Source organism: Lytechinus pictus, chromosome 3 (genome assembly GCF_037042905.1).
Source record: "Lytechinus pictus isolate F3 Inbred chromosome 3, Lp3.0, whole genome shotgun sequence".
In the NCBI taxonomy this organism is placed as follows: Eukaryota; Metazoa; Echinodermata; class Echinoidea; order Temnopleuroida; family Toxopneustidae; genus Lytechinus; species Lytechinus pictus.
Window position 1 is genome coordinate 33,039,588 of NC_087247.1, and position 24,855 is coordinate 33,064,442.

Here is a 24,855-nt window from a genome sequence, read left to right on the forward strand (position 1 = left end):
AAGAGACACGCGTACCAAAATGAATCGTTCAATGATATATTTTAATGCAGCTCAAATCGGTGCAGGAAAACAAGATATTGCATAAGATCATGTACAAGATTAAACATTATTGAAATCCCATAATCAAAGGAAGTGAATTTGTGTAGTCGTGCATGCAGTACAGAAAGTGATAAACATTTACAGATGATATACCTAGCAAATAGTACCATGGGATACTTAAAAGCCTCGACCTGGGCTGCGTGTTATAAAACATGTCTTGCATTTGAATAAAAAAATACCTTCGGTGAATCAAACGTTACGAATTAATTACCTTTTCACAGTAAAATATGTATTTCAACGAGTATCATGAAGCAGTACCTTAAACGCAAATACAAGGACATAAAATGGAATTTTGCATTGTGTACTCTAACAGTTGGTTTGTCGACTTTCTACAATTTTCAGTTTATAGACACTCTACTGTTATGTACAGTATGCTTCAAGTGCGCTTTTCATTTATATTGTTTAGAATATATTTGCAATATATCTTATGCAAGATCTCAGTGATTTTCATAGAGGGCTTTCAATCATTTAATACAGGGCTTATTAATGTAGACACTTTATTTTTCAGACCATTTGCCCCATTTGAAGTGAAATCATTCAGTTTGGGGATGATGTTTGTGACGTTTAATATTAGTTCTTTCATGTAAAAGAAGATGACGATTAATTTTATCCAATGATTCATATGCTAGGGTCTGTTCGATTTTTCGTTCAAAATCAAATTGTAATGATGAAATCAGTATCTCCACGGCTCACTTTGCTGAAAAGTGACGGTAATGAGGTATTATTCAACATCATTGACCAAATCGTGATTTAATCAAATGGCACACACAATAGAATCATGTTAAAACATGTTATTAATCATTTTAATGATATAATGATGTCAGCAGATTTCCAAAACACGAACATAATTAACCAATGATGAAATGATAGAATTTGTTGAAATCTCGCATGCGTTTACATTTATGCGATGTTGGCCACACAAAAAGATAATGCATTCAGCACACAACAACCCAATTCAATAATTTATCGTGTTTCTAAAGACACAATAGTTTAAAATACTGTTATCACATTGATAGAAATATATAGCACATCAAATGTAAGTAAGATTATTAATTCATGTCAATTTGATTTTAAGTGCGCTTTGCATATTTCGGAAGAAGCATGAAAACGAGATCTTGAGGTGACATTGCACAATGATCAGCTTCTAAAAAACAATAATTGCAAACAATTGGCACGACTTGTAATGAATTATAGTAATCATTCCATAGATCAATGCCATAGAAGGAAAACACTGTTCATCAATAATATTGATTAAACATTTCTAAATCAAATTTACATTGGCAAAAAAAAATCATCAACATGATATTTTATAATGTAATCATTCTTTCCGATCACTAAAATCTAAGGACTATAATCACTTTAGTTATATATCATATTTTCATTTTATATACAAGTAAATAATCAATGAATGATATCATGTGACTGCAAGAATTGAAATACACATAAAAACGTATACTATGCAAGAAATCACTTTAACGATCTATTTGCAGTTAAACTTAAAATATAAATACATGCATAGTATACAGTATAAGATGCACTTAAAAGTGAAAAAAGCTGCTCGAAAATATTTGCAAAATAGTGGACGGAACTCGATAGATATACAATAACCTCATACAATTCAATAGGTGAGATAATACTATTTACTATTGCATAGAGTCTTACATTGATTAAGTGTTTAGGATTTGAATATATTTATTTACTCTTATAAATTATAGGAACTAGAAAGACAGACAGGGAGATGATGATGATATAGGATATACAAAGAAACATGAGGTAGAAAGAGAGGGAAATAAAAGTAAGAGGATACAAATATGGTTATTGTAGCAAAATTGATAAGAATTTAGCACTTAGTAATTACTTTGGCTGATCATAACAAACCATTATAATTCACAACCTATACGTAATATCTGCTCAGGCCGAGTTGTGGAAATATACCAAGTTCACATCAACTCACTTCATGATTATTTGCCTTTTATTATAAATATAAAAAAATCCACTTCAAAAGTCGTTATAACATTTCGTATTCGTATTCAGATGACATTGAGAAAGCCTATTAACCAACGTGTCACGTAAGGCACAAACCAAGATCTAGAGTCATAGTTTAATAAAACCTTCTGCAACTAGGATACAGGTTCTAAGTGCCTTTATCTTGTGAACCGTTCGCAGGCCAACATGCTTTCATCGTCTAGAGTAGGTCCCTGACTTTCATTTTATTTCACTTTTCCTAATGTTAGGTTTTGTCCTTCAGTGCCAGGAGAAGGCATTCTCTCCTTGAAACTCGTGTTTCTTTCCATCAAAGATGTTATCGCGGAGATCAGGGTTTGTCTCTGGAAACGTGTTGTTGAATTCCCTGCGGGTACCTGTCTTGGTGAAAGAGTTCTGTTGATTCAGGAGTGTCGTTTGGGGTCTTGGTCCTAAGGGGTATCCCGGTGACCAGTCAAACCTCCAATCACGGTTTCCTTCAGGATTGGTATGGCGTGCATCAACCACAGGATTGCTTCCTGGGTTGAGGGCGGCGGGTTCGGTGGGAGCATTTGTGCTGGTCCGTAGCATCTGCTCGTGACTCGTCAGTTGCTGTTCATGCGTCCGTAGAGGCTCTTCGTTCCCGCCATTGGCTACCTTGACAGTGTTCGATATGGAGACCTGCTTCGAGGGACTACCGATCTTGTCATCAGAGGATGACGTGGTTGTGTTGCTGTTGTAGATCTGAGGAAGGGGACGGGTGGCGTCCCAGAGATCAAACCTCGGCTGATCGGGGGTCACGATGGTCTTCATATTCTCCGGTGTGTAGCTGTAGACGTAGGTAGATTGAGGAATAGGCTTCTGAACCTTCTCACCTTCAACAGTCCGAGGTCGACCATTCATCAGCTGTTCTTGCGTGTACTTGGGCATGACGTAGGGATTGCGCCCGGGAATACCAGGGAACTGCGCGTCCATCTTCTCCTGCACCTTCTCTCGGATCTTAGCAACATGGGACTCGATCTTATATTGATCGGTCATGGCTGACGTCTTGTGATAGTCCCATGGCGTTACATAGTCATATTCATACGGATTATCACCGTCGTAGTAGAATGGTGGCTTGGTGGTGTAGATCTTGTGCAGATTGTCATAATAGACGGACTTCTGCAGAGAGGGCGTCGTGTAGTCCACCTTTCTCTTCAGTTCAGACAGGTCGTGGTGATGCTCTTGGAGTTCCGCTTGCTTCCAACGAGACTTCTGCGCCATATCTTCGATCTCTGCTCGGCGGTTAACAGCCATTTCCTGTAGGTAGGTGGATTCTTTGACCTTCTCTACTGGTTTGTAGCTGTTGTCGCCGATTGGTAGAGTATTGGCTGGGTCTGCATTCTCGGCCGCCTCACGTTTCTTCTCCTCGATCTTGCTGATGTGGCCATCAGGATGCTGGGCAGCCTGAAGACGTTTCCATTGCTGCGTCAAGGCTGGATCCTGGAACTGTTCTGTTGTCTCTGTTGGTAGGTTTTCATGCTCACGAACCTGCACAAAATAGAATTGAAATCAATCGGTCAATGCGATAAAGCGACTGAATTAAAGCAGATGGCTACCATTTTTGCTATCTTCCTTTTTTTCTTTCCATTTTCTTCCCATTTCTCTCCCTCTCTTCACATGAAGAAAAAAATCATAGGGGCGACTGCCTCTGCCCCCTGTAGCACCTCTCCTGAATAAGACTACTCAGTATAAAGTGACGGAGATTGAATTCGCTTTAGATGGTTTCTCTTCCGTGACGCAAAATCTATTGGTGTTTTATCTAAATATTTACTGGGGAAATATTTTGCCATTTTATGCATGTTAAGTTCCAAAAAGGGCAGATTTTATTCCAAAGATGTAAAAATAAAAATGTTAATGAATAATTCGAGAAACTTTGAGAGTCTCACCTTGTCCATTTCGATGTCAATCTTGGGGTAGTAGGGGACGTAGAGGATCCTTCCATCTTTGACCACACATCGTACCATCTGATTAGGTCCAATAAGACGAGAGATTCGACCTTCTAGCGGGCGTGGTGGCATGAAGGTGGGGTAGCTCCGAGGTTTCTGTATACAGATTAAAGCAGAAAATAAATCAAACATTAATAAAAAGAACAAATTATTAACATTTCCGCATTGACACAGAACTCGGGTATCAGGGCTTTAAAAATGCCTTCTAAATTAAGTAAGCAAGAAAAGTCTGCATCCCATAGCATCATGGGAATTATTCTCTGCTGTCGCGTAAGCAATCAAGATTAAGATTTTATGGCTATTTCTCCAATGTTTATTCATTATCTGAAGTGAATGATGCTCCCTGCCAACCTGTATCTGTAAAACAATATTATACGAAAAAATAACTTCATTAAGTCATTTAGGTGATTATGTTGCGTCTTCCAAAGAAACATATACTCGAAGAAAGACCTTTCAACTTCCAGCAGTATCTTCTGCACTTGGGAAAGAAATTGAATGATTAAATGATGCTAACAAATTGTCCCGTCACGCTTATTAAAAAACATGATGTTAAAAAAATAGATGATGAAAACTATGACTGCTCATTCTTGCAAATACCCTGTTAAGATGTAAAGGATAAAAGCAGTCAGAATTAATAAAATAAATGGCATATTTTAATTGCCCACGATGTGATTTCTTCTTACATCTGAAAAGCAAGAACACACAATACAGTGTAGGTTCCATACTGGTTCTGCGCATCGGGGGAAGGGGGCAGTTGCCCCGAGAAATTTTGAAAACTAACATTTTGTAAATGAAAACTTTCAATAAATTCACCTTAAGTGTGCACGAAATCCTTTAATTTCACTTAAGAAAATGCAAAGGCGCTCTCGCTTCCGTCTTTCTTTGAAAATTTATTTGCGTCTTGCCCCCTCCCAGAAAATATCTGCGAACAGAATTTTCGGTTTTAAAATCATGTTGACAGTAAATTAAGTAAACGAATAAAGCTCTAGAATACGAGAAATTCAAAATAATCATTATTATAATTATTGTTAACACAACAAAGGCTTGTAAAGTGTTGACCTGATATAGCAACGAATTATTATTTAACCGTAGTTCAATTCATAAGTTTCATATCAGTATGCAATACCTTCACACTATGTCTCCATGCAGGGGCCGTTTCATAAAGCTGTTGGTAAGTTAAGAGCGACTTAAGAACGACTGGTGATCCTTTCTTGTTGTAAATGGTATATTGAATTGGCAATTGTTTAGCGCGTAAGAAGGGTTCACCAGCCGTTCTTAAAGCTTTAGGACCCGACAACTTTCCTCTATTTTTATTGGCTAAAAAGCATTGTTGCTATATTAACTGCCGGATAAAGGATAATTTGTCGATATGAAATATCCGAAATGTCCTTTTAGGAAAAGCCCCTCAGGAAAAAAAACTTCAGTAGGCCTAAATAAGTTGTTTTGATCAGTGAGGTAAATCATTCGCTTTCTTAAAAAAAAATCAATGTGTGAGCCGATAAAGTTTGTGTTCCATGTTTCATAATAATGTGTTATGCTGGCTTTCATACTGGTGCGGATCTGCATGGGGGGGGGGGAGTCTCCGGGCATTTCCTCCCCCTACAGTATTTCCTTTGCTTTTTAAACTTTGAAAATAATGTTCTCCGTTAGTGGTAATAACATCTTTTTTGCTTGTCAAATTGGATTCATGGACACTCCCCTCTCTGTCTCTAGTCAATTCTGAATCCATTCCTGATCTCATGTCATATCTATCAATGGCTAGATGTATATCATCATAATTTTAAATGAAATTATAATTTCATATTTCATGTTCATGTATCACTGATGTAAAATAACTATGACAATGAATCCACATGTGAAATAGGATACGATTTGCGGTAAAAAAAAAATCACTTGTCCAAAAAAAATGTTTTTAGATTAGCGGGGCGCAGTTCAAAAATATATATGCGCTCTGTAAATCTATGATATTATATCCTTATTATCATATAATGTAGAAAGAAGAAATAATGACTGTAATGACTTGTAATCGATATAATTTTCATGAAAAACAAAATATATATTACTGCAATCTAATACATCGTCAAGTTTTTCAGTCTCTTTCCCACGTAAAAAAAAAAAAAAACCACAGATTCCCATGTCCCATGTTTGATATTCATCTTCAGTTCAGTTGAAGCAGGCCTTTAGGTGATTTCAACTTTATCACACATTCCAAAACAAATAATAAACATCTTCACTTCTATTTGCTTTCCTCTCGTTCGAGGAGAAATACTTTAAGCAAACACTATCCCGTCTTTAGTACTAGTATAGTACTGCACCTTTCTAATCGAAGCTGACTCCAAACTGACCGATGGCGTGCCATTGGTAATATCATGAATATCGTAATAGATTTGATCGGTCTGAAGTCAGTTTCGTTGGTGTGAATACAGCAATAGCCAGCCTCCTATCCTACACTTTAATTTTATATACAGTAAATAGACATATAATGAATTCAGATTGGATGTGACCATGCAGCTCAATACCTGAATTAGATTTAACTATCAAATCCTTAAAGAAATTAATCCAAAGTTTCAATATTTGAATGATTTGAATGATAATTTTTAGATTTATATTTAAGATAAAGATTCAAGATTCAACTGGGAAATATTAATTCACAGCCTGGATCTTGATTCATTTCAAACCACTGTAATTTATAATGTTTGTCGGAGTTTAGTGCACGATTTAATGTCTCACATGCTGTAAATTGTACAATAGTAACATCCCGTGTTATAGATATGATATTCTTAAATGCCTCTATGCATGAGCATATACTAATATAACAATACATTTTTCTTTGATATTGTTTTTTTTTTAAGAGTGTGATGTTTTAGTGAAATTGTATCGCATTTTCAAAATATTTCGTCTTCCCTCCTTGCTAATATTTCAAAATGAGGATAAGAATGATAGAAATACTACTTTTATATTTTTTTATATTCGTTTCAGTGTATTATGATAAAATCCTCGGTAGAATATTAAGCATTTCGACAGGCCAGCTGCACACAGCTCCCATAGTGAGCGTGGCTAAAATGAACCACCGCTGCAGTTGCCAAGAAACGGCACTTAGCAACCAAAGCATGATCGATTTCGGTACGGATCTATCGTCTGAATTGATAAAGACTGTCATGTATGTGAAAGTGTTAACATGACATACACAATGGACAATTATCGATTTCCAATAAAGTAGCCATTATATTTTGATTTTTCAATAGGGAGTGATGTCGGCAGGCATTAAAGTCATTCATTTTTCCTGTTATGAAGATAGAAAGGCCGGCCTGTCTCATTGGTGTACATGGTGTAAGAGTACGAAAACATATGATTTTTCTCAAATAATGTAGAATGGTGCTATATTCAATCATCTTTATCTTGATGTATAAATAATTGAAATAACATCAATATTTTGTGTTCTCCCCTAGTATTAGCACATTATGCAAAATATGATTTATATTCTGTATGAAATTATTCCAATAATAAAAAAGTAAGACATGAATTTGTACGTTATTTCTTACTTGGATAACCATCCTATGTTCTATTTTAGATAGGTATTTGTTTATTGTATGTTAACTTTATTTTCGCATCTCTCACACAAAAACTTACTAAACAATTTTTATATTTGTAAGGGTTTTTATGAATGAAAATTCCATCGTTTGTTGTTGATAAGCTGTTTATTGTTGGCTACCTCGTATTCTAATTTCTCTGTCGTCCTTGTGTCATCTCTATCTTTCTCCAATATCGTTTACACTGATTTTATTAGGCCCCCCCCTTACTCAAAATAGTAGGGGGGACACAATATCAAATGTCCCCCTACTATTTTTGGTATTTGTAATGAAAAGAAATACATCATTCAAAATCGAAATGAAACATGTATTTTGGACGAGATGACGTTACTTTTGGGGTGATAACCTTTTTTTTTTTTTTGCTTGTCAAATTTATTTTGGTCTAAATGACCTTTCATTTTTTTTTTGCTTGTCAAATTTTCCCTTGTCCCCCTACCTTTTGGGAGAGATTTCCGCCCCTGCAATTAATACCAACCCCCTCTATGGTGTTCTATTCAGATTGCCCTCATATATTTCCCTTTCTACTTTTGAAAAATTACAAGATAAATTTAACCCAACCAGGGACTCTAATGATACACAAGCTACGTGTTCTTCATTCTTTCTCACAATCTTCATTAATCTTGAGTTTCTTTGTCCATATTTTTATACAACTTATATGCATATTAATCAATATTGTTATGTCCTGACTTGGCGAATCTATATTATTCATGCTTATTAAATTTTGAAAATATTTGCATAATAAATAAAACATCCTTAATCTGATCTACAATATATGAAAATGAGTAATAGAAATGTGATGACGGAGTAAACAAACTTTATTGCAATAAACATATACATTATTCTAACTACAAATAAAAGCACATTGTAAATCGCACTTTAAAAAAGGGTAACCAATATTCTCAAATTAATTAATATCCTGATTGTCACAGTGTCAACAGAATGGAATATTAATCATCTTGGAATACTATTGGTATTGAGCTTTGATCGACAGCTAATGAAGAATTCACATTTCACGAACAGTAACATGAATTCAAACTTCTGTTTATCATGTTTATAGCGCAATTAAATAAATATGAATAGATAAAAAGAATCCTATAAAGAATGCATACAGATGTGTACAGGAAACCTTAATATTATTCAATAGCATAGAATATTTTAGTAAAAAAGGAAAATGACAAACGGGCCACTAAACAGCCGATAGACAGTACCAAATACCACCAAAATACCAGAAAGTCACCAGAATCCAAAATCTAAACGTATAATGACTAAATAGAATTAGTAAAGAAACCAAAACTTCCAAAATATTAATCTAATTTCTATATTCAAACTTGAAACTGGTAATCGTCTGATAAAACTTGAATACCGAATCAATTTTCTAATTTATTTTACAATTGAAAGACATTGCTTTGGTGAGATAAAACTGGTATAACAACCAGAACATAATAAAATTTAAAACTAATCTAGTTTAAAAATAAACCGTCACATATCAGTTATCATGAATAAAATTAGTTATCAAAACTAATCAAAAACAAATAAGCAAAAAAAAACTATTTATCTTTTAAGAATTAAGTAAAATAATTATCACACTTTATTGCTTCTGGACGGAATCCTCAAACACTAATATAATATTATTTTCTAAAATCATAATACTGAAAACATTATTTATAACAAAGTCCTTTTCAAGCATGCAGGTTATAATAAGCTATGGACGGATCACACCTGCTTTCTTCTACCGGTATAAATCAATAAATTGCAGCACATTTTGCCTTTTTCTTTGATACCCAAATGACTTCAAATCTTGCAGCTTGATTTTCATCATTTATTGCAAGCACGAAACAAGTTAACATTTTTGTACAATAGTTTGAAACACAGTGGATACGAGACCAGCGCAGTACTATGTAGGGGCAGCGGAATTGGGGGACTGAGGGGGTATCGGTCTGCCCCCTCACTTTTTGAGAAAACATGAACAAAGATATATTGTTACTTCTTTTTTGGAAGGTTTAGTCGTCTGTTTAGTATAGTCCAATTAAGACTAATATTAGTTTCAATGAACGAACCTAATGATTATTATAGAAATATGAATATACTATTCTTGCATAGCGTACATCACAATATAATAATGACATTGGATATTATTACCCCTGCTTCAGCAGTGGAATGGAATACAATGGAATAGCGTAATTTTCCTCTACACTTTCCCAGTTACGATATAATGTTTATATCAAAACAATGGTTCGAATAAATAACTGTGGGCAATACTTCACATGGCATGGATATAACTATATCTTAACAACATATAATTTTTTTAAATGTTCATCTTGGGGAAGGCGGAAGGAATTCTTTATTCCAATGTGACCTCTGAACTCCGTGACGTAATAAAGGTAGGCATCGCTGGACGGGCTGTTGAGAAGGAGAGGGATTTAAAAATTGATTTAATATACTTGTGGTGATAATTACGAAGTGTTAACTGTTAGCATATCAGAACATTCATGAAAGCATAGTATATAAAAACATGAATATATCAAAACATAAAATATATCACCAAACTTTCCTGATTTCATGTCATCATGAGATCAAGAAACTTTGGTTACATGAATTATACAACATAAAATACATGAAACTGAAATGAGATAATTAGTTGAATTCAAATGTGAAGGCTACACATAATTATGTTGATCATCGACATCGATTAAAAAGAAATCAAGAACATGAATAAAAACAGATAATTAATAAAAATACCATGCGGTGATATCATTATTATCATTCAACTCATTATGTCAATATAACTTTCAACAGATAATTGAAACTTATATTACAACAAAAATATGGCAACATTACAGTGTTAACTTTATGATACATAGTTTACATTGTTATGGAACTGTCAAATATTTTTAAAAGTTCTTACTTATATGAAATTTGATGACATTAGCAATCATAATTTTTAATAATTTAGTCATCATCATGGTATAAGTTTGTTCTCTTCTGCCCTTACATCTTCATATTATTTTATATGAATTATTCATGTTTTTTTTTTTATGTTTCAATTTGTAATTCCCCCCAAAAATCTCTCAGATACCTACCAAACTATGATCTTCAATTCTAAGTTTCTTCTCCATCTCTAGTTTATCTTCGAGGTTATCCAGGGCGAGGGCGTTGGCGGGGCCGTAGCCGGTATGGGCGCGGTTATACGTCGTCGTCCACTGAGATCTTTCCACGTTTCGAAGGGCGTTGGCTGTACGTGGGTTGAGGGTGTGGTCTAGCTTACGAGGGGCGTGGTTTGGGAGGACCGCCTTCGGGGGGATTGGATAGAACTGCTGCTGTCCACTGGTAGGCGTTTTCTTGTTCTGCAATCATTAAAAAGAGACAATATAATTTTGAAGATTAGATGGTTACAGTTAACCAAATTCAATGAAAAATCCATCATAGTTTCATCCCCAAATTGTTTCGATTAATCATGAGCTAAATCGAGATAATTTGTGAAATGGTATGTTCTGAAAAAATGATTAAATTATTTACCTGGAAGAATGTATCACCAGGCCAGGAGAGGGCTTTCTTCTGTGAGTCTAGAGGAATGTGTTCGGTTTCAACTCGATCGCGGGCTCCTGTATTAAAAAAATAGAAGATAGAAGTTTAGTACCAATATGTACCATAAATAAATGCTTCATATATGAATGAAAGTGTATAGATTACGAGTGCATTATGTAACTTGGATAATATTAGTGGCACACTAAGTCATGTATCTGATTCCATAAGAAACCGTGAGCTGTTTATTTTCGAACTCAAAATCGTAGGTACCACTACTTTTATGCTACTGTCTAACCCCCTCCCCCCCCCCCCAACCGACCGATGGTGTTGACATTGATAATAACGTAAAGTAGCTTTGGTCTGCCTGAAGTCAGTTTCGACGGTGTGAGTGTGCCCATAACAGATACTCATCTTTTCACAAGTTTTTATTAATTCATATAAAAATTTGATTGCTGCTAAAGATGAACTTACCCTTGCTCTTGTAGTTGATGGTGATATCGTTTGGATTGGCAGGGATCTCTGGGTGAAGAGGCTGCTGCTGTCTGGCAGCTTCCCCTGTCTTATAGTCGTCAGGGGTAGATGCGAAGCTTGGGAACATAGCGAATCGAGACATGTGAGAACTGTAGGGGTGTTCGGCAGGGAATGGCTTGTCTATCGAAAGCTTGCTGGATATATTTAAAGAAAAGGGGAGAATAAGAATCAATAGACAGTGGAAAAAATATCAATGTCTCTGCGAGAACCATATATTTTTAAGAATATTGACCAAATAACAAGCAAACTATTTTGAAGTAATATGAGCTTAATATTTCTCCCCAAAGTTCGTTTTTAAAGAATATTCATTTTAGACTCTTGGAATCTTTCTAAGAAATGTTTATGATCAGACATTGAAAGGAGTAAAATTCTAACGTATATATTTTCAGAATAAATTTAGTCTCGTAATCTAATTACAGCGTCATATCCAGTATAAGCAGATGTATACATAAACAAGAATTACACAGTAAAATCTATCAGGTTATTTGTCAGAATATCAATATGACACTTTTATGATAAAGGTTTATATTCTCAGGGGCAGTAGGGAAAGTAGGAGAAAAACGTTCATAAATTATGTTCAGATACTTACGTCATATCAACCTCTGTTGGCCTTGGTAATCTATGAAAAATAAGAGTGAAATATGAATGAATTTAGAGATACTTCATTTTTTTCTCAATTAACATCAACTCAATTAACATCAACTTTAATCATTTCATTTGATTATAAAAAAATATTGAGTTATCAATTATTTCAAAAGAACTTTTGTGAATGATTTTATAAAGAATCTCGTTTCAAGTAACAAAATGAAAAAAGGGAATGAAAGTGAATAATTATACCAATTGCTGATAAAATTACGTTTTATTCGGCATCTTCCGAGTCTTTTATACATTCAAATATTTCCATTTCTTTTATCTATATCAATCTCAGTAAAATTGTCCTATGTCTTGAAATGGTTGACAAAAGGGGAAATGCAGCTATGGGATTACAAAAGTATAATAAAAAATAAATACTTACAATTGATCGTTTGATCTGATGTTACTTCTCTTGAGCAGTGTAAGGTCGTAGTATTGGTCGATGGGGATCCCTCTAGATATATAGATATGAAGGAAATGAAAGATAGAAAACAAACATATACAATGCACACGCACCCTCAGTTGCCATGGAAACAATCTCTTTTACCACTATTTTTTCAAAATTATATTGTGTCGGGATAGTAAACATAGGTTGGAAAGTGAAAATACCATGATGCAATTACCTGGTCGTCAAAATTACATAATTAATTTTGTCCTATTATGATTTATGAAGAATAATTTTTTTGTGTGTATGTTCATAATTTATTATGTTGATATTTACAATCCAAAACATGAATGTAGTTTGGTTTGTTTTTATTATTTGTGAATTCACTTTCAGTATATGAACACGTGTTTATCTTAATATATGTAGCCTATATGGACCAAATTGGTTTGGAGACTGTCTTGTATGGTACCAAGGGGCCTCCTACACAGTAAAAAAAAAATTATACAACGCTGTTTACTATATGAACCTTACAGTAATTGTTTAAAAAGTTTAAACAAGTGTTTAAATCTTAAGCAACAAATTTTAATTTTCAATATCTAATCGTCAATAAATTAAACATGATTGTTTAAACGGTTAAACAAATACTGTAAGGTTCATATAGTAAACAGCGTTGTATAAAATCTTAAACAGCGTTTTTACTGTGTGTAATTACATACGCCGATAGCAAAATATAATATACATATACACTGACACGGCAACGTACTTGATTAAATTCCAGTAAGTCTTTTCATTACATTTTCTTATGATTTTATTATTCTTTGGAAGCACCCCTAAGTTATGGCCGCTAAAAGTTACAATTCTCTGAGGTTGAGTTCATCTACATAAACTTTACGTCAGGCGAATCCCATATAAGACGTTGATTATTAAAAAAAAAATACCCTGTTGACACTGGTTTTTATGTTTGCAATAATTTTCTACTAGTCCTTACTATTATTAGATTAGTGTCAAATGATTACAAATGGAAGTCACAATTGAAATCTAATCAAGAGGTCTTGTACAAACATAACCTCTCCTATTTGTAAACAAAGGTGCAATTTAACCAAACTGTGAAACGTTTTTTTATATAACCCTTGATAGATACATTCCCAGTAACTTAATTGAGTCAAAATGACATTTCTTACGTGTAGTAGAGAGGGTGCAGTTTAACAAATAATTTTTTCTTCTCGATCTCTTCTTTCATTTTAACTTGTTGAAGATGAGGGTAGGTCCTCGGGAGTGCTGGTAGTAATGAAGTCATGGTGACAAGATGGTCAAATACCACAAGCGGAAAGAGAGCAAAGTCCAAGAAAAACTGGCAGAAAATTTCACAACAAACTTGACAATCACTGTAGAAACGGTCAATAGTGGTTTATGATGGCCATAAATCGGCCATTAATCCAAATCAAACTACATCAGATCGACAATATCAACTTAACAGGATTCAACAACACAAAAGTGTACACTTCGAACCGTCCACGTTTATTCTGCTACCACCACTACCAGTTTGTGGGACGAACGTAGGGGTAACAGCATTACCCCTCGCCTCGCCTCCGATCCCGACCGCACGCACAGATTTCTTTTTGTTGACGGTCTCGAAACACGGAAGCCGGTGACGCTCATGAATATCGCTAGGGAGATATGCAAAACAGCCGGCTGTATAATACCCCCTGCATGCGATCAAGCAGGGGGTCATGACTTCGATTTGGTATTGTCGTGTATAGGATGGGTGACTCCCAAGAATGGGAAGACTGAATAGAAATCAATATTGAAAGATGTCTAAGCGAGCTTTTATCGTTAAGAGGAGGACAGTAGGCGTATTAGGGAGCGTCAACTACAAAATTATTGATGTTTACAGTAAGATAATGTAATATAATATTAACGAAGGAACTGAGCCACCTGCTAAATAACCGCATAGAAACAGTCGGATAAAAATCAACGTGAATGATTTATCAAATTTATGAAAATGCAAACACAAATAATTGTTCTTTTTTCTGGACAGAATTTATTGAAATGACAAATGATTACAAGCCACTGCATCTATCATCGTGGAACACTTTATCACTTTAATTTTGATCTGACTGACCATGGAGATGGGCCGCTGGAATAATTATACCAAGACCTAGATCGTGTGCATGTCTTCTCGAAACTGTAACCAGTACCAAAAGAACATTTACCATATCACATTAATTGAAATTTCGATTAAAACAAAACGAAACCAGGAACGAAGAGATAATAAATGTTAAAATGACCTTCAATAAAAGTAAAAAGAGGCAAAAGGGAATTTAAAAAATGGTTGATAAACAGTCACCCCTTTCGAGTTACGTCTAAATTCTTATTTTCTCTTACGTTATCTACGAAATTCATGAGTTTAACTTTATAATTCTTCGCAAAAATCAATAGGTTTCTACGATAATTTTACACCTATACTGTGGCAAATAAATAAAGATGGAGTGATTTCGGTGCAACGGAATCGACGCAATACTTAGATATTGAGAGCTCCTTTGAATTTTGTCGAAAGAATTTTAATCGCACCGTACTAAATTAATATACTATTGAACACTGTTGAAGATGTACACAATCATTATTTAAGAAGACATATATTTCAATATTATTAATTCAACCTTCCAAACAATAGGCCAACTTTATTTTCAGAACATTTTAACAATACTTCCATTTTTCTAAGAACCCTTGTATCAACTTGCATGAAAGGCATGTTTATTTTATTTCAAAATATGTTTATGAATAATTTGAGTTTAAAGAATGAGTTTATGAATGATTTGACTTAGGACAATTTATTGCTTTCTGTAAAACTGATTTGATATCCTGAAAAAATGTTAGCATGTGTTAGTTGATGCACCCCGGCTTTAGAAATTGCGTCATGGTATTTGATTTTTTTAACTCACGTTCATAAAAAACTATTTCAATTTGTAGTAAAGGAAATCGGATAAATGTAAATTAAGTGGTAGAGTAAGGTAACCATGGCAACAGAGAGGATGACTGTGATTTCATAGATCAATATTACTTACCATTCAGTATGAAGATCTGCGATACGAGCTCGTTATGGTTAGTGATTATCATGCACATGACATCAATTAAGAGTGGAAAACACGACAATATTTCATTGCATCATTAGCAAACTAGAGTTGGTAGTATCCTTTTTGTGACATCAAAATCAAATTAAAAAAAATCCTTTAGAATTCAGCACTTCTGGAGAAATTTCAACTTTTCTCCGTTCCATTTCAGTGCTTATGCCAATCACAACAATTTTCATAAGATCTCTTTGTCATATGATTGTTTTTGTAACCACATTCAATGGGATTAGATCAATGCGACCATCGTTATTGTCTGCCGAGTTTAGCCGAATTTTCGCGATATTTTTAGGAGAACCTTGTTTCAAATAATTAATTTTGTATCATTAATCATCTCTGCTAATGAAATGTGAAGTATTTTGTATATCACATTTTTTGAATATTTTAGAAATTATCATCTAAAGGATTTATCTTGAAAACATCTATCGATATCCAGCTCTAGTTCTTACCTCGGATACGGATTCACTCCTGCTCCAAAATGACGATGTCCCTTCTCTACCGCTGGGGGCGGTTCACTGTTCGGTCTGTGATCATCCGGTAGGTTGATGGGCCCCTCGCCTCCATACTCACGGGCTGTACCCCACGGGACACGGGGGTGCTTGTCAAGAGCGTCCCGATAATGTGAATATCTAGAAATAATAATAATAAAAAGAATTCAAATGAAAAATCAACTTATTAAAACAATAAGAAATACCTTCACCTCGGAATGACAGCTACGCAAATATTTAGAATTACTCTGGGACCACTACACATGTAGCTAAAGCTTTCTAATTGGCGCGCAAATAAAACGGAGACACAATCAAAGAGACAGGTCGTCACCCGATCTTATTTGCACTTTTGAAGATGCTGTTGACTTGCAATATACAACAGGTACAGTGGAATTAACAACAAGAATCCACTCAAGTGTTTTTTATTGTCAGGGAAGACATGTAAGTGTTTGCTCAAGAAGTGTTTGAGTTTGCCATACAGATTTTACTCTTCACAAGAACATAAAAAGATTTTACAAGACCAGATTCCATCTTCGCAAAAGAAAAAAAAATGTAGATGGATTTTTGACTGCACACAGCTTTTATTAAAATACGGGCTTTATTGTTATTCGCAACCGAAAGAATACAACACCCCAATTTAAGAATGGTTCATCTGCTCTTAAATGCTATTCATTTCAAATTGTCATTGAAAACACATAAACAAGAAATCACCTTATATCAAGTAATAGGTACAAGTATATTTTCATGAGTAATTAAGGTACAAATACAGAAAAACATTAACGGGAGAAAATAAGAATTTGGGGGAGCCAGCATAGACGATAGACCTTTTAGAGGCAGGGCTCCTGCAAAGACAAGGGAGAAAGCAGGTAATATCAATATCTTCAATATTTGTTATGAAATGTCATTGAACTGTATGTATTAATTTGAGTATGTATTATTTTGGACATGTATTTACACGGTTACTTCGATTTTTTAACGGAAATAAACAAATCTAAATCTAACAGAAAACTACACCCCCCAAAAAAAAAAATCGGAAATACAGAAGAAGTCTTTTCGAAATGTAAAGCGCGTTGAGACCCCTTTCAAATCTGAAATGCGCTATAAATATCATGATCATTGTTATCATTAAGATTTTTTATTTGGCTAATCAAGGTTGCTCAAATTGCCATTATAATATAACGATGTAGCAATGAAGAAAGGGAAAACGGATATAGAATGATATTTAATGAAAATGACTAAGATTAACACATTAAAATAATCACAAGTTTAGAAAACAAAAATACCCGTAAGGATTGGCACACGGGTCATATAATCAGCTCAGTTATGTTGCTATGTTTTTGCAATATATGCACTTTGGAACAAATATCGTTCTTAATTTGTGTAATGGCCCCAAATTATGGTCATTACCATCGGTTTAATATGATTGCATTTTGAACTCTACAGAGATCAATTGAACATGCTTTGTCGGTCTACTAATTAGTCGTCACGATTGCTCAATAACTATTCTGCATGACCATATCATATCGTACAGAGTTTGACCCGGGAGAAATTATTTAGACGGAGTAAAAATAATCAAGCACACTTATAACGGTAAGTAAATCCCATGAGCAAGTAGATAAAATATGATACTGAAAATTCGGATGTAAATCGGATGTCAAGAAAGAAAATTTTGGCATTTCAAAGTTTCGCTTACCCCCCCCCCGTTTCGCTTACTCCCCCCCCCGTTATGCACAACAGAGGATGTTTGCAAACCATAAGGAACCAATGACGTCACACTCTCACCCTATGAAATGATATGAAGTTCAATTATTTTATTCCACAATGTATTCATGTGGATTGTCATTCTTTCGACCTATTATGGTTCAAATGACAGTTTTTTATTGTCAAGTCTACAAATCGAAATATTTCAGATTTCATTACGATAGAATACAAAGTAAAGTGTGTGACGTCATCGCCTTTTTCATTTGCAATATTACATGTGGCATCTACAATGTAGGCAACGACAGGATATCTTGTTGGATGTCATATTTTTACTCAAAACAGTTACAGGGATAATAATACTCGTGTTAGATGCGGGGACTCAAATACCTTGTTATCCGATTAATTATAGATTCACCACTTTCAGTCATACTAATAACACCGATACAAAACACTTATCACGATTGCATACATCTTAAAAAGAGGTCTTCTCCTTCTTTTTAAGATTCTGTTTGCAATTGTCACGATATACTGTATCGAATGCTTAACGTAAGTTTCTTACTATTTTCGCGATTGTCCTTGTAAATCTTCTTATCAGTGTATATTTTAATAAGGATTTGTGGTGATATACAATGAAATGAAGTACAATACACATTCGATACAATTTACCTTGATTTATTTCCTTATAACTTATGTACAATATACAGGGGTCGGGGAAAAGGTTTTGAAAGTGTGTGTGGAGGGGTGAGGGATGCTTCGGTCCCCAGCCCCGGTTCTGCGACCCAATACGCAAACAAGGCCGTTCGGACTTCTTCTTTTCTATCGGGGCAGGATTACGTAAAATGCTCGAAATACAAGAGCGAAACGACCGAGCTTATCACAATAGTTGTCAACAATCTGCTATATGCAGTTTAGATCTTATTCTGGTTTGCTGGTTTTATAAAATAAAAACTATGAAGAAAATGAAATGAAAATGACATTTTCCATTTTGTAACTCTTACTAATAACAACATATTTTTACGTCTCTCTCGGCCTCGATTGTCATTTTGATGTTGTTCGAAATCTAGAAAATCAGTTCAGATCAATATTCTCATTTGCTGGGGTATCTTCTCGACCCCCAAACCTCATCGTTCGTTGTCTCATCTCAGAGGCACTAACCACACTCTATCCGCAATAACAAGACGCTGACCAATGTTCAATCAAGGCTATTTAAGACACCAATCACCCAACTAGAAAAACACCCTTTATTTTCTTGTTGCCATGTAGTAGAAGACTATTCTTTCAGGTAGAAGAAACATTATCGTAATAGGGATCTTTATGATGTTTGCGTCTTGTTATAAATCGCTTCACTGCCCAACTAAAGGGACCTATCGATTTCTTTGGAGACTGATTTTGGCACTTTATAACTAATGCCCCTTGGGTCTCCAACTGACCAACATGACATCGTCCAAAAGCGAATAAAGACAAAAACACTATGCATAGTCACAATAAATTCAGATGATGTTTTCTGTGAATTGCGAATTGAAATTTGACAGTGTTTTTTGTCTGAAATCATAACTAGTGAATATAACTTATAAAATAATTACAGATTTAGCCAAATTTTGATTACTTCGTACATTGTAAACAAAAACATAGTTGGGACTAAAAAAAAACTACAAATGTATGGGCCTATAGGCATACTAGGTTGAAATGTAAGGACAACATTATGCTGACCGAGTCAATGTGTCTCACATGTGTTTCCTCAATTTATTGGTAAATAAAAATAAAATCTTTTTGAATTTTTATTTTATTTTACCTGTCCATATTTTACAACATATTTTGGAATTTTGGCATTTGTACTTATACAAAGTTTCTCAAAACATAAGAAAAAATTTCGTCACCACTAATGGTTAGGTGAGCTATTCATGAACCGACAATTGCAGTAAACTAAATAAGAACTATGCTAAGTGGCTATTAGACCGAGTGTAGACCGAATGACAGTTAGGCCGAATGGTTATTAGACCGAATGTGTTAGCCGATTTGGTATAAGACATCCTACAGATATATAGACCAACTGTCTGTAGACCAGATATAATATTATAAAACAAACATGCCATCTGCATCACTTGTTTAGCTTTCCTGTCAAACATATACTAAGTAAATATTATCTTAATTTGTAATCATAAAACGGAAGAGACATTTTACCCATCATTTCAGTAAATTCTTAATTTATAGCCCATAATTTACCGCCATCTGGTAGTAGATTCTCTTGTGATAGAAACACAATTATCTACAAACCCTTTACCTTCCAATAGCACTCTACAAAGTAAAGGACACTAGCAAAATCATGTTTTGAAAAGGTTATCGAATAAAAATTAATATAGTATACAAAATTATAATTCTAAAATGACTTAACCATTAGACTTTGTGTGTTTATGTGTTGGGTTTGTCGGGTTAAACGTGATTTAACTTATATATATTTATAATATTAATTGTACATGTATTATCAAAGGATTTCAATTATTTAATTTAATCTTAAATTAGCATTTTACTAAATTTGTTATTTCAATGTGGCTTATATCATTTTTATAAGGGTGGTTATCTCAACAAACCTTGTTAGGTTTTTATGACCACCCAATTCCAATATTGTATCTTTTTATTGTCATTTGTATCTGTGTATAATTTGTTTTACATGTACCTTACATTTTCTTGCCTTATTATTGTACATTTTATTTGTTCTTACTGTATTCTATACTCTGTATTGATTTTATTGGAATTGAATAAAACATTGAATTGAATTGAACATTGAATTTAATAAAACATTGAATTGAATTGAACATTGAATTGAATTGAGTTTCTGATGAATCGGGTACGCTTCAGAAAATGTTCCTAGAAATCAGAAATCTAAAAGTATGTGCAAATTTAGCCACTTATCATTAAAAGAAGAAACCTACGACCAGACGACCTGTAGTTAATAAGTTGTTATTACATCATTATATTTCTCTGCACGAATTTATTGGAACCGAATATGGTTACGAACTGGTGAACTTTTAAGACAACCTTTAACAATTAAAGTTGACAAAGTACATGTATAATAAAACAAAAATATTTACAAAATTTTGATTAACCAAAGCACAGTCTTGTGTTTTGGTAATCACAATAGATAAGTAATTTTCAAAAATACATTAACATACATATGCAAGACAGTTTTTTAAGATATCTTCTTGATGTAAAGTTGAGTATGACTTACTCCAAGACAACACAAATGGAACGGAAAGTGAGAGACAAGTGAAAAAAGAATAAAATTTAAAGCAGAAAACATCATGTTCCTAGTATTATCGAGTTTATCATCCACTTCGTCCAGCCATAGACTTATTATTTCCATTTCCCAGTTGATTAAAACGTTTGTATAAATGTCCAGAGGGAAAGTGTATAATTATTGTTTGAAATCTACAATAAGTTTTGGCTGATATTGACCATTATTATCTATCGGACACAATCATCATGATCATATTTACCAACATGTTGGTTACTTTGAACAATCCTTTAAGGATACACTCCGAGGATTTATAAAAATAACAATTGTTTTGTTAATAACATGTGTCAGACCAAGGACTAAGGTATTGGTTTAAAGAATATACTCTTTCAATTTCAACAATTTTCAAAAGGGGAGCGGTGGGAGCTTAGACGCCTATATTCACTAACAAACAGTTCAGTCATTTTTTGACCAATACTATGTAAGAGTGAATTTAAGGGGAAAATAGCAAGAAACATATAAATTGAACAGAAATACGGTTCATAATACATAAAATATGGCATTCTGCCTTTAATTCAGTCCAGTTATTTTAACTAATGTTCTGTTCACATCCGATAGCAGAAGAGCATTTCGATATAGAGAACTCGATCTTTATTCCTGCATAATACATGCACCGGTCGCTGCGGTGCTAAGCAACTATACCACTCACATCTAATGTATATTAACCAATTATGGATGGCGTCTCCAAGCAATAATCACAATTATAGCCCCATTTACAGCCGCCCTATATCAATTCCACTTATTATTACAAAGAATAAGCACACCACAGCGTATAATATCATTAATATAAACCAGCATTTTCAGAAGTGGGGGAAATATAGCTACGAAATGACATCACAATTTCTCCGTTTTGCGCTTGATTCGTGAATTGAGATAGCAATCGATATTTAATTGTAATCTTGTGTAAAGAAAGTTTTGTTTGAGCCGCGTGTGTTGCCTGCGGGCCTGTCCTTGAGCTGCACACAAACTCAAGGCAATATGTCAAATTGAGGTTAATGTATGTATCTGATCAACAAATATCTTCATGATGCTTGTTGAGTTCTTGTCTCCAGATCTCAACTCATGATAATCGTAATTATCAGATCTATATACATGAAATGATATTGATTAGATACAGCTCTGCTCAGCATGCATGTGACATTTTAATTCAATAACTGACTTTAATGATACTACACAGGGTTTCCGATATAAACTTACGTTTGTACTTTAAAGAGTTTAAAGAGATTTCAAAGTTACATTGAAACATTTACAAAGTTTTGAGCAATAAATATGAAATCAAACATTGTTCATGTAGTTCAAAATTTGAATGTTTTGTTTAAGTTTTAGGCAGTGTCTGGCTCTGGCATTGAGCCACGATATTATTTACAATCGGACAAGGTATATATCAGCATTTGAAAACTTAAACTTCATTAACTATGTTATCAAATTTATTTTATGTTTCCACCTTATAACACCATATTATTTACTTACAAATTACGAAATTGCATGTGACTTATTTTTTTCAAAACATGCAATTTTAACCTACTGATCGGCACACCAACACAAATAGAATTCATTCAAAAAAATATTACATTAATTACAAAAGTAAATATTCAAACTATTTGAAGAACTGCTCAAAAAATAACTTTGTATTAAATAAATTTCGGAAGAAAACACGATATTTCATAATATATTAACACTTGCATCAAACTGATCGGGATACAGGGCCTGATGAAAGTTAACATACACTTAATGGAGTTTATGATAATAAACTCATTGAATAACGAATTATTTTTAATGTGGAAGGGTTCCAGAACATAGCAACTAATGAACTATATACACTGTATCTAAGAACAAAGTCCTAATAACTGTAAAAACAATCGTTTGTCTTCAGATTTTTGTTTGCAAAAGTTGAACTTCGGATATGATTGGTCATTGGAATCACGACTGTTACATCGAGAAACGGAATAATTAAATGACACTGTTGTAAATTATTTACATGTAAGGTAGGTTACACCTACTACATACTAACGGTGGTTTGGCAAAGGCTTCACCGTGTTCTAGTTTATAACTTATATACAAAGTGTATATACTCACTTATATGTTCACTTATTGTTATAATCATATATTCATGAACATTATTGGGCGTAGTAAAAAGGATTGTTGCTTACCGGCTAACTGATATTGTTGATCTCTGGGGAACTTGAAATGGCGTAAAAAGTTCACTTGACTGAAATTTCCTTGATAAAGTATCAAGTCCCTGTGGCTCACGGTAATAATGGGCCACTCCCAGCGGGCCCGCTGAGGCGGGGTTGGTCATGCTAATAGCGGCCGTCATGTCGCGTTAATTATAGTCAATCTTTGTTGAAGGGGTCAAAATGTGATATTGAAGACTTTGCTGATTAATATTTTTTCCAATATGAATCCAATATGTTACTCCATACTTTCGTAACAATAGCCTCGGCTCTAGAGATGATATACCTCGAACCAGACTATGCACACAGTACTGGAGAATTACGAACAAGAAGGAATGGAAGTTGGTTCCCTATAAGTTTGGTAACCAGTCACGACTTTCGTTAGTTTCACAAATGTTAATGTCAAATCAGACTTATCAATAGCAATTAATTGATGGAAACAAGTTTACAATGTACCCATGTATGATAATCCACACAAAATCAAAAGAATATTCCGGTGAGATGTGAACGGCAGTGAAATCCTAAAAGATGAATATTCAAGATCATCCGAATAATATACCAATTATAACTTTCCACTAGAGACGTTTCCACGGTATTTAAGAATATTTCCAAGCTTGCAGGTCAAGCAGGGGATTGTTAAGTCTTTCCGTTCTCAGAGAAGATGGATCATGACTATGTCGTTCGGATGTGAAACCAGTTCAACACACACTGGTGAATTCGATATCAACAACCACATGTGATACGGCGTCGCGCTGAAAACTCACACCTGTGGGAATTACATAGCGATGAAACGAACGTCGCTAGCAGACGACCGCTGTCGTGTTAAACATACGGGACTTCCGCGTAACCAGGGCGACCAGACGCTTTTCGCGGTGTGTACATCACTGCACACGAACGACTCACGCTGCTCGGTACATGCATTCATTATCACACAGGGGTTTGCCTTTACAATGTAGCCTGGCCTTGAATATTTAAAATCGATATGGAGTACAATAGTTTATCAGCAAAAAAGAACAGAGATGTAGTGATGTGTAACTCTTTGATAAATACAAGATAATAGACGGTTGTTATAGAGATGACTTTCATTGGTTACGCCTGACTGATAATAGCTCATGAACCGGGGGGGGGGGGGGGGGTGTATTGATATAAGGTGGGCAGCCTGGCGCTCGGATTATTTTATTTATTATTTCGGACTCAGACAAACTGACAATGTATGTGAAATCGTTTGAAAAATATTATCTTAAAACTAATATCAAATTACAAAGACATTTAAGCAGGAAATCAAGTTTATGGTAAGAATATCTACTTGAGAGATGGATATCATGTTTTCTTCTTCTTTATTTAGTTTTGATGTTTTGA

General features: G+C 34.3%; 1 protein-coding gene across 2 annotated transcripts; it reads right to left on the reverse strand.

The window, feature by feature from the left end:
* Nucleotides 1–24: 24 nt before the first annotated feature.
* On the reverse strand, nucleotides 25–24,397 carry LOC129257419 (sperm-associated microtubule inner protein 4-like). Of its 2 annotated transcripts, XM_054895734.2 has the most exons (9): nucleotides 23,473–24,397; nucleotides 16,291–16,470; nucleotides 12,711–12,782; nucleotides 12,285–12,314; nucleotides 11,636–11,829; nucleotides 11,156–11,241; nucleotides 10,720–10,983; nucleotides 3,990–4,145; nucleotides 25–3,591 (listed from the first exon to the last, which is right to left on the reverse strand). In XM_054895734.2, the coding sequence occupies exons 1-9, from the start codon at nucleotides 23,637–23,639 to the stop codon at nucleotides 2,344–2,346; spliced, it is 2,397 nt and encodes a 798-aa protein (XP_054751709.1). In that variant the 5' UTR covers nucleotides 23,640–24,397; the 3' UTR covers nucleotides 25–2,343. The 2 variants fall into 2 exon arrangements, with proteins under 2 accessions (XP_054751709.1, XP_054751710.1); XM_054895735.2 differs by lacking the exons at nucleotides 16,291–16,470; nucleotides 23,473–24,397 and adding an exon at nucleotides 13,895–14,378.
* Between the last annotated feature and the right edge of the window lie 458 nt (nucleotides 24,398–24,855).

Bases quoted from the DNA above. Each gene is read 5' to 3' on its own strand.
- LOC129257419 (XM_054895734.2), bottom strand. From the start codon at position 23,639: ATGACGGCCGCTATTAGCATGACCAACCCCGCCTCAGCGGGCCCGCTG. The intron at 12,783-16,290 runs GTAAGAACTAGA...CTATATATCTAG, and splicing joins GGAGTGAATCCGTATCCGAG to AGGGATCCCCATCGACCAAT. The intron at 10,984-11,155 runs GTAAATAATTTA...TAATGATTGCAG, and splicing joins CTGGTGATACATTCTTCCAG to AACAAGAAAACGCCTACCAG.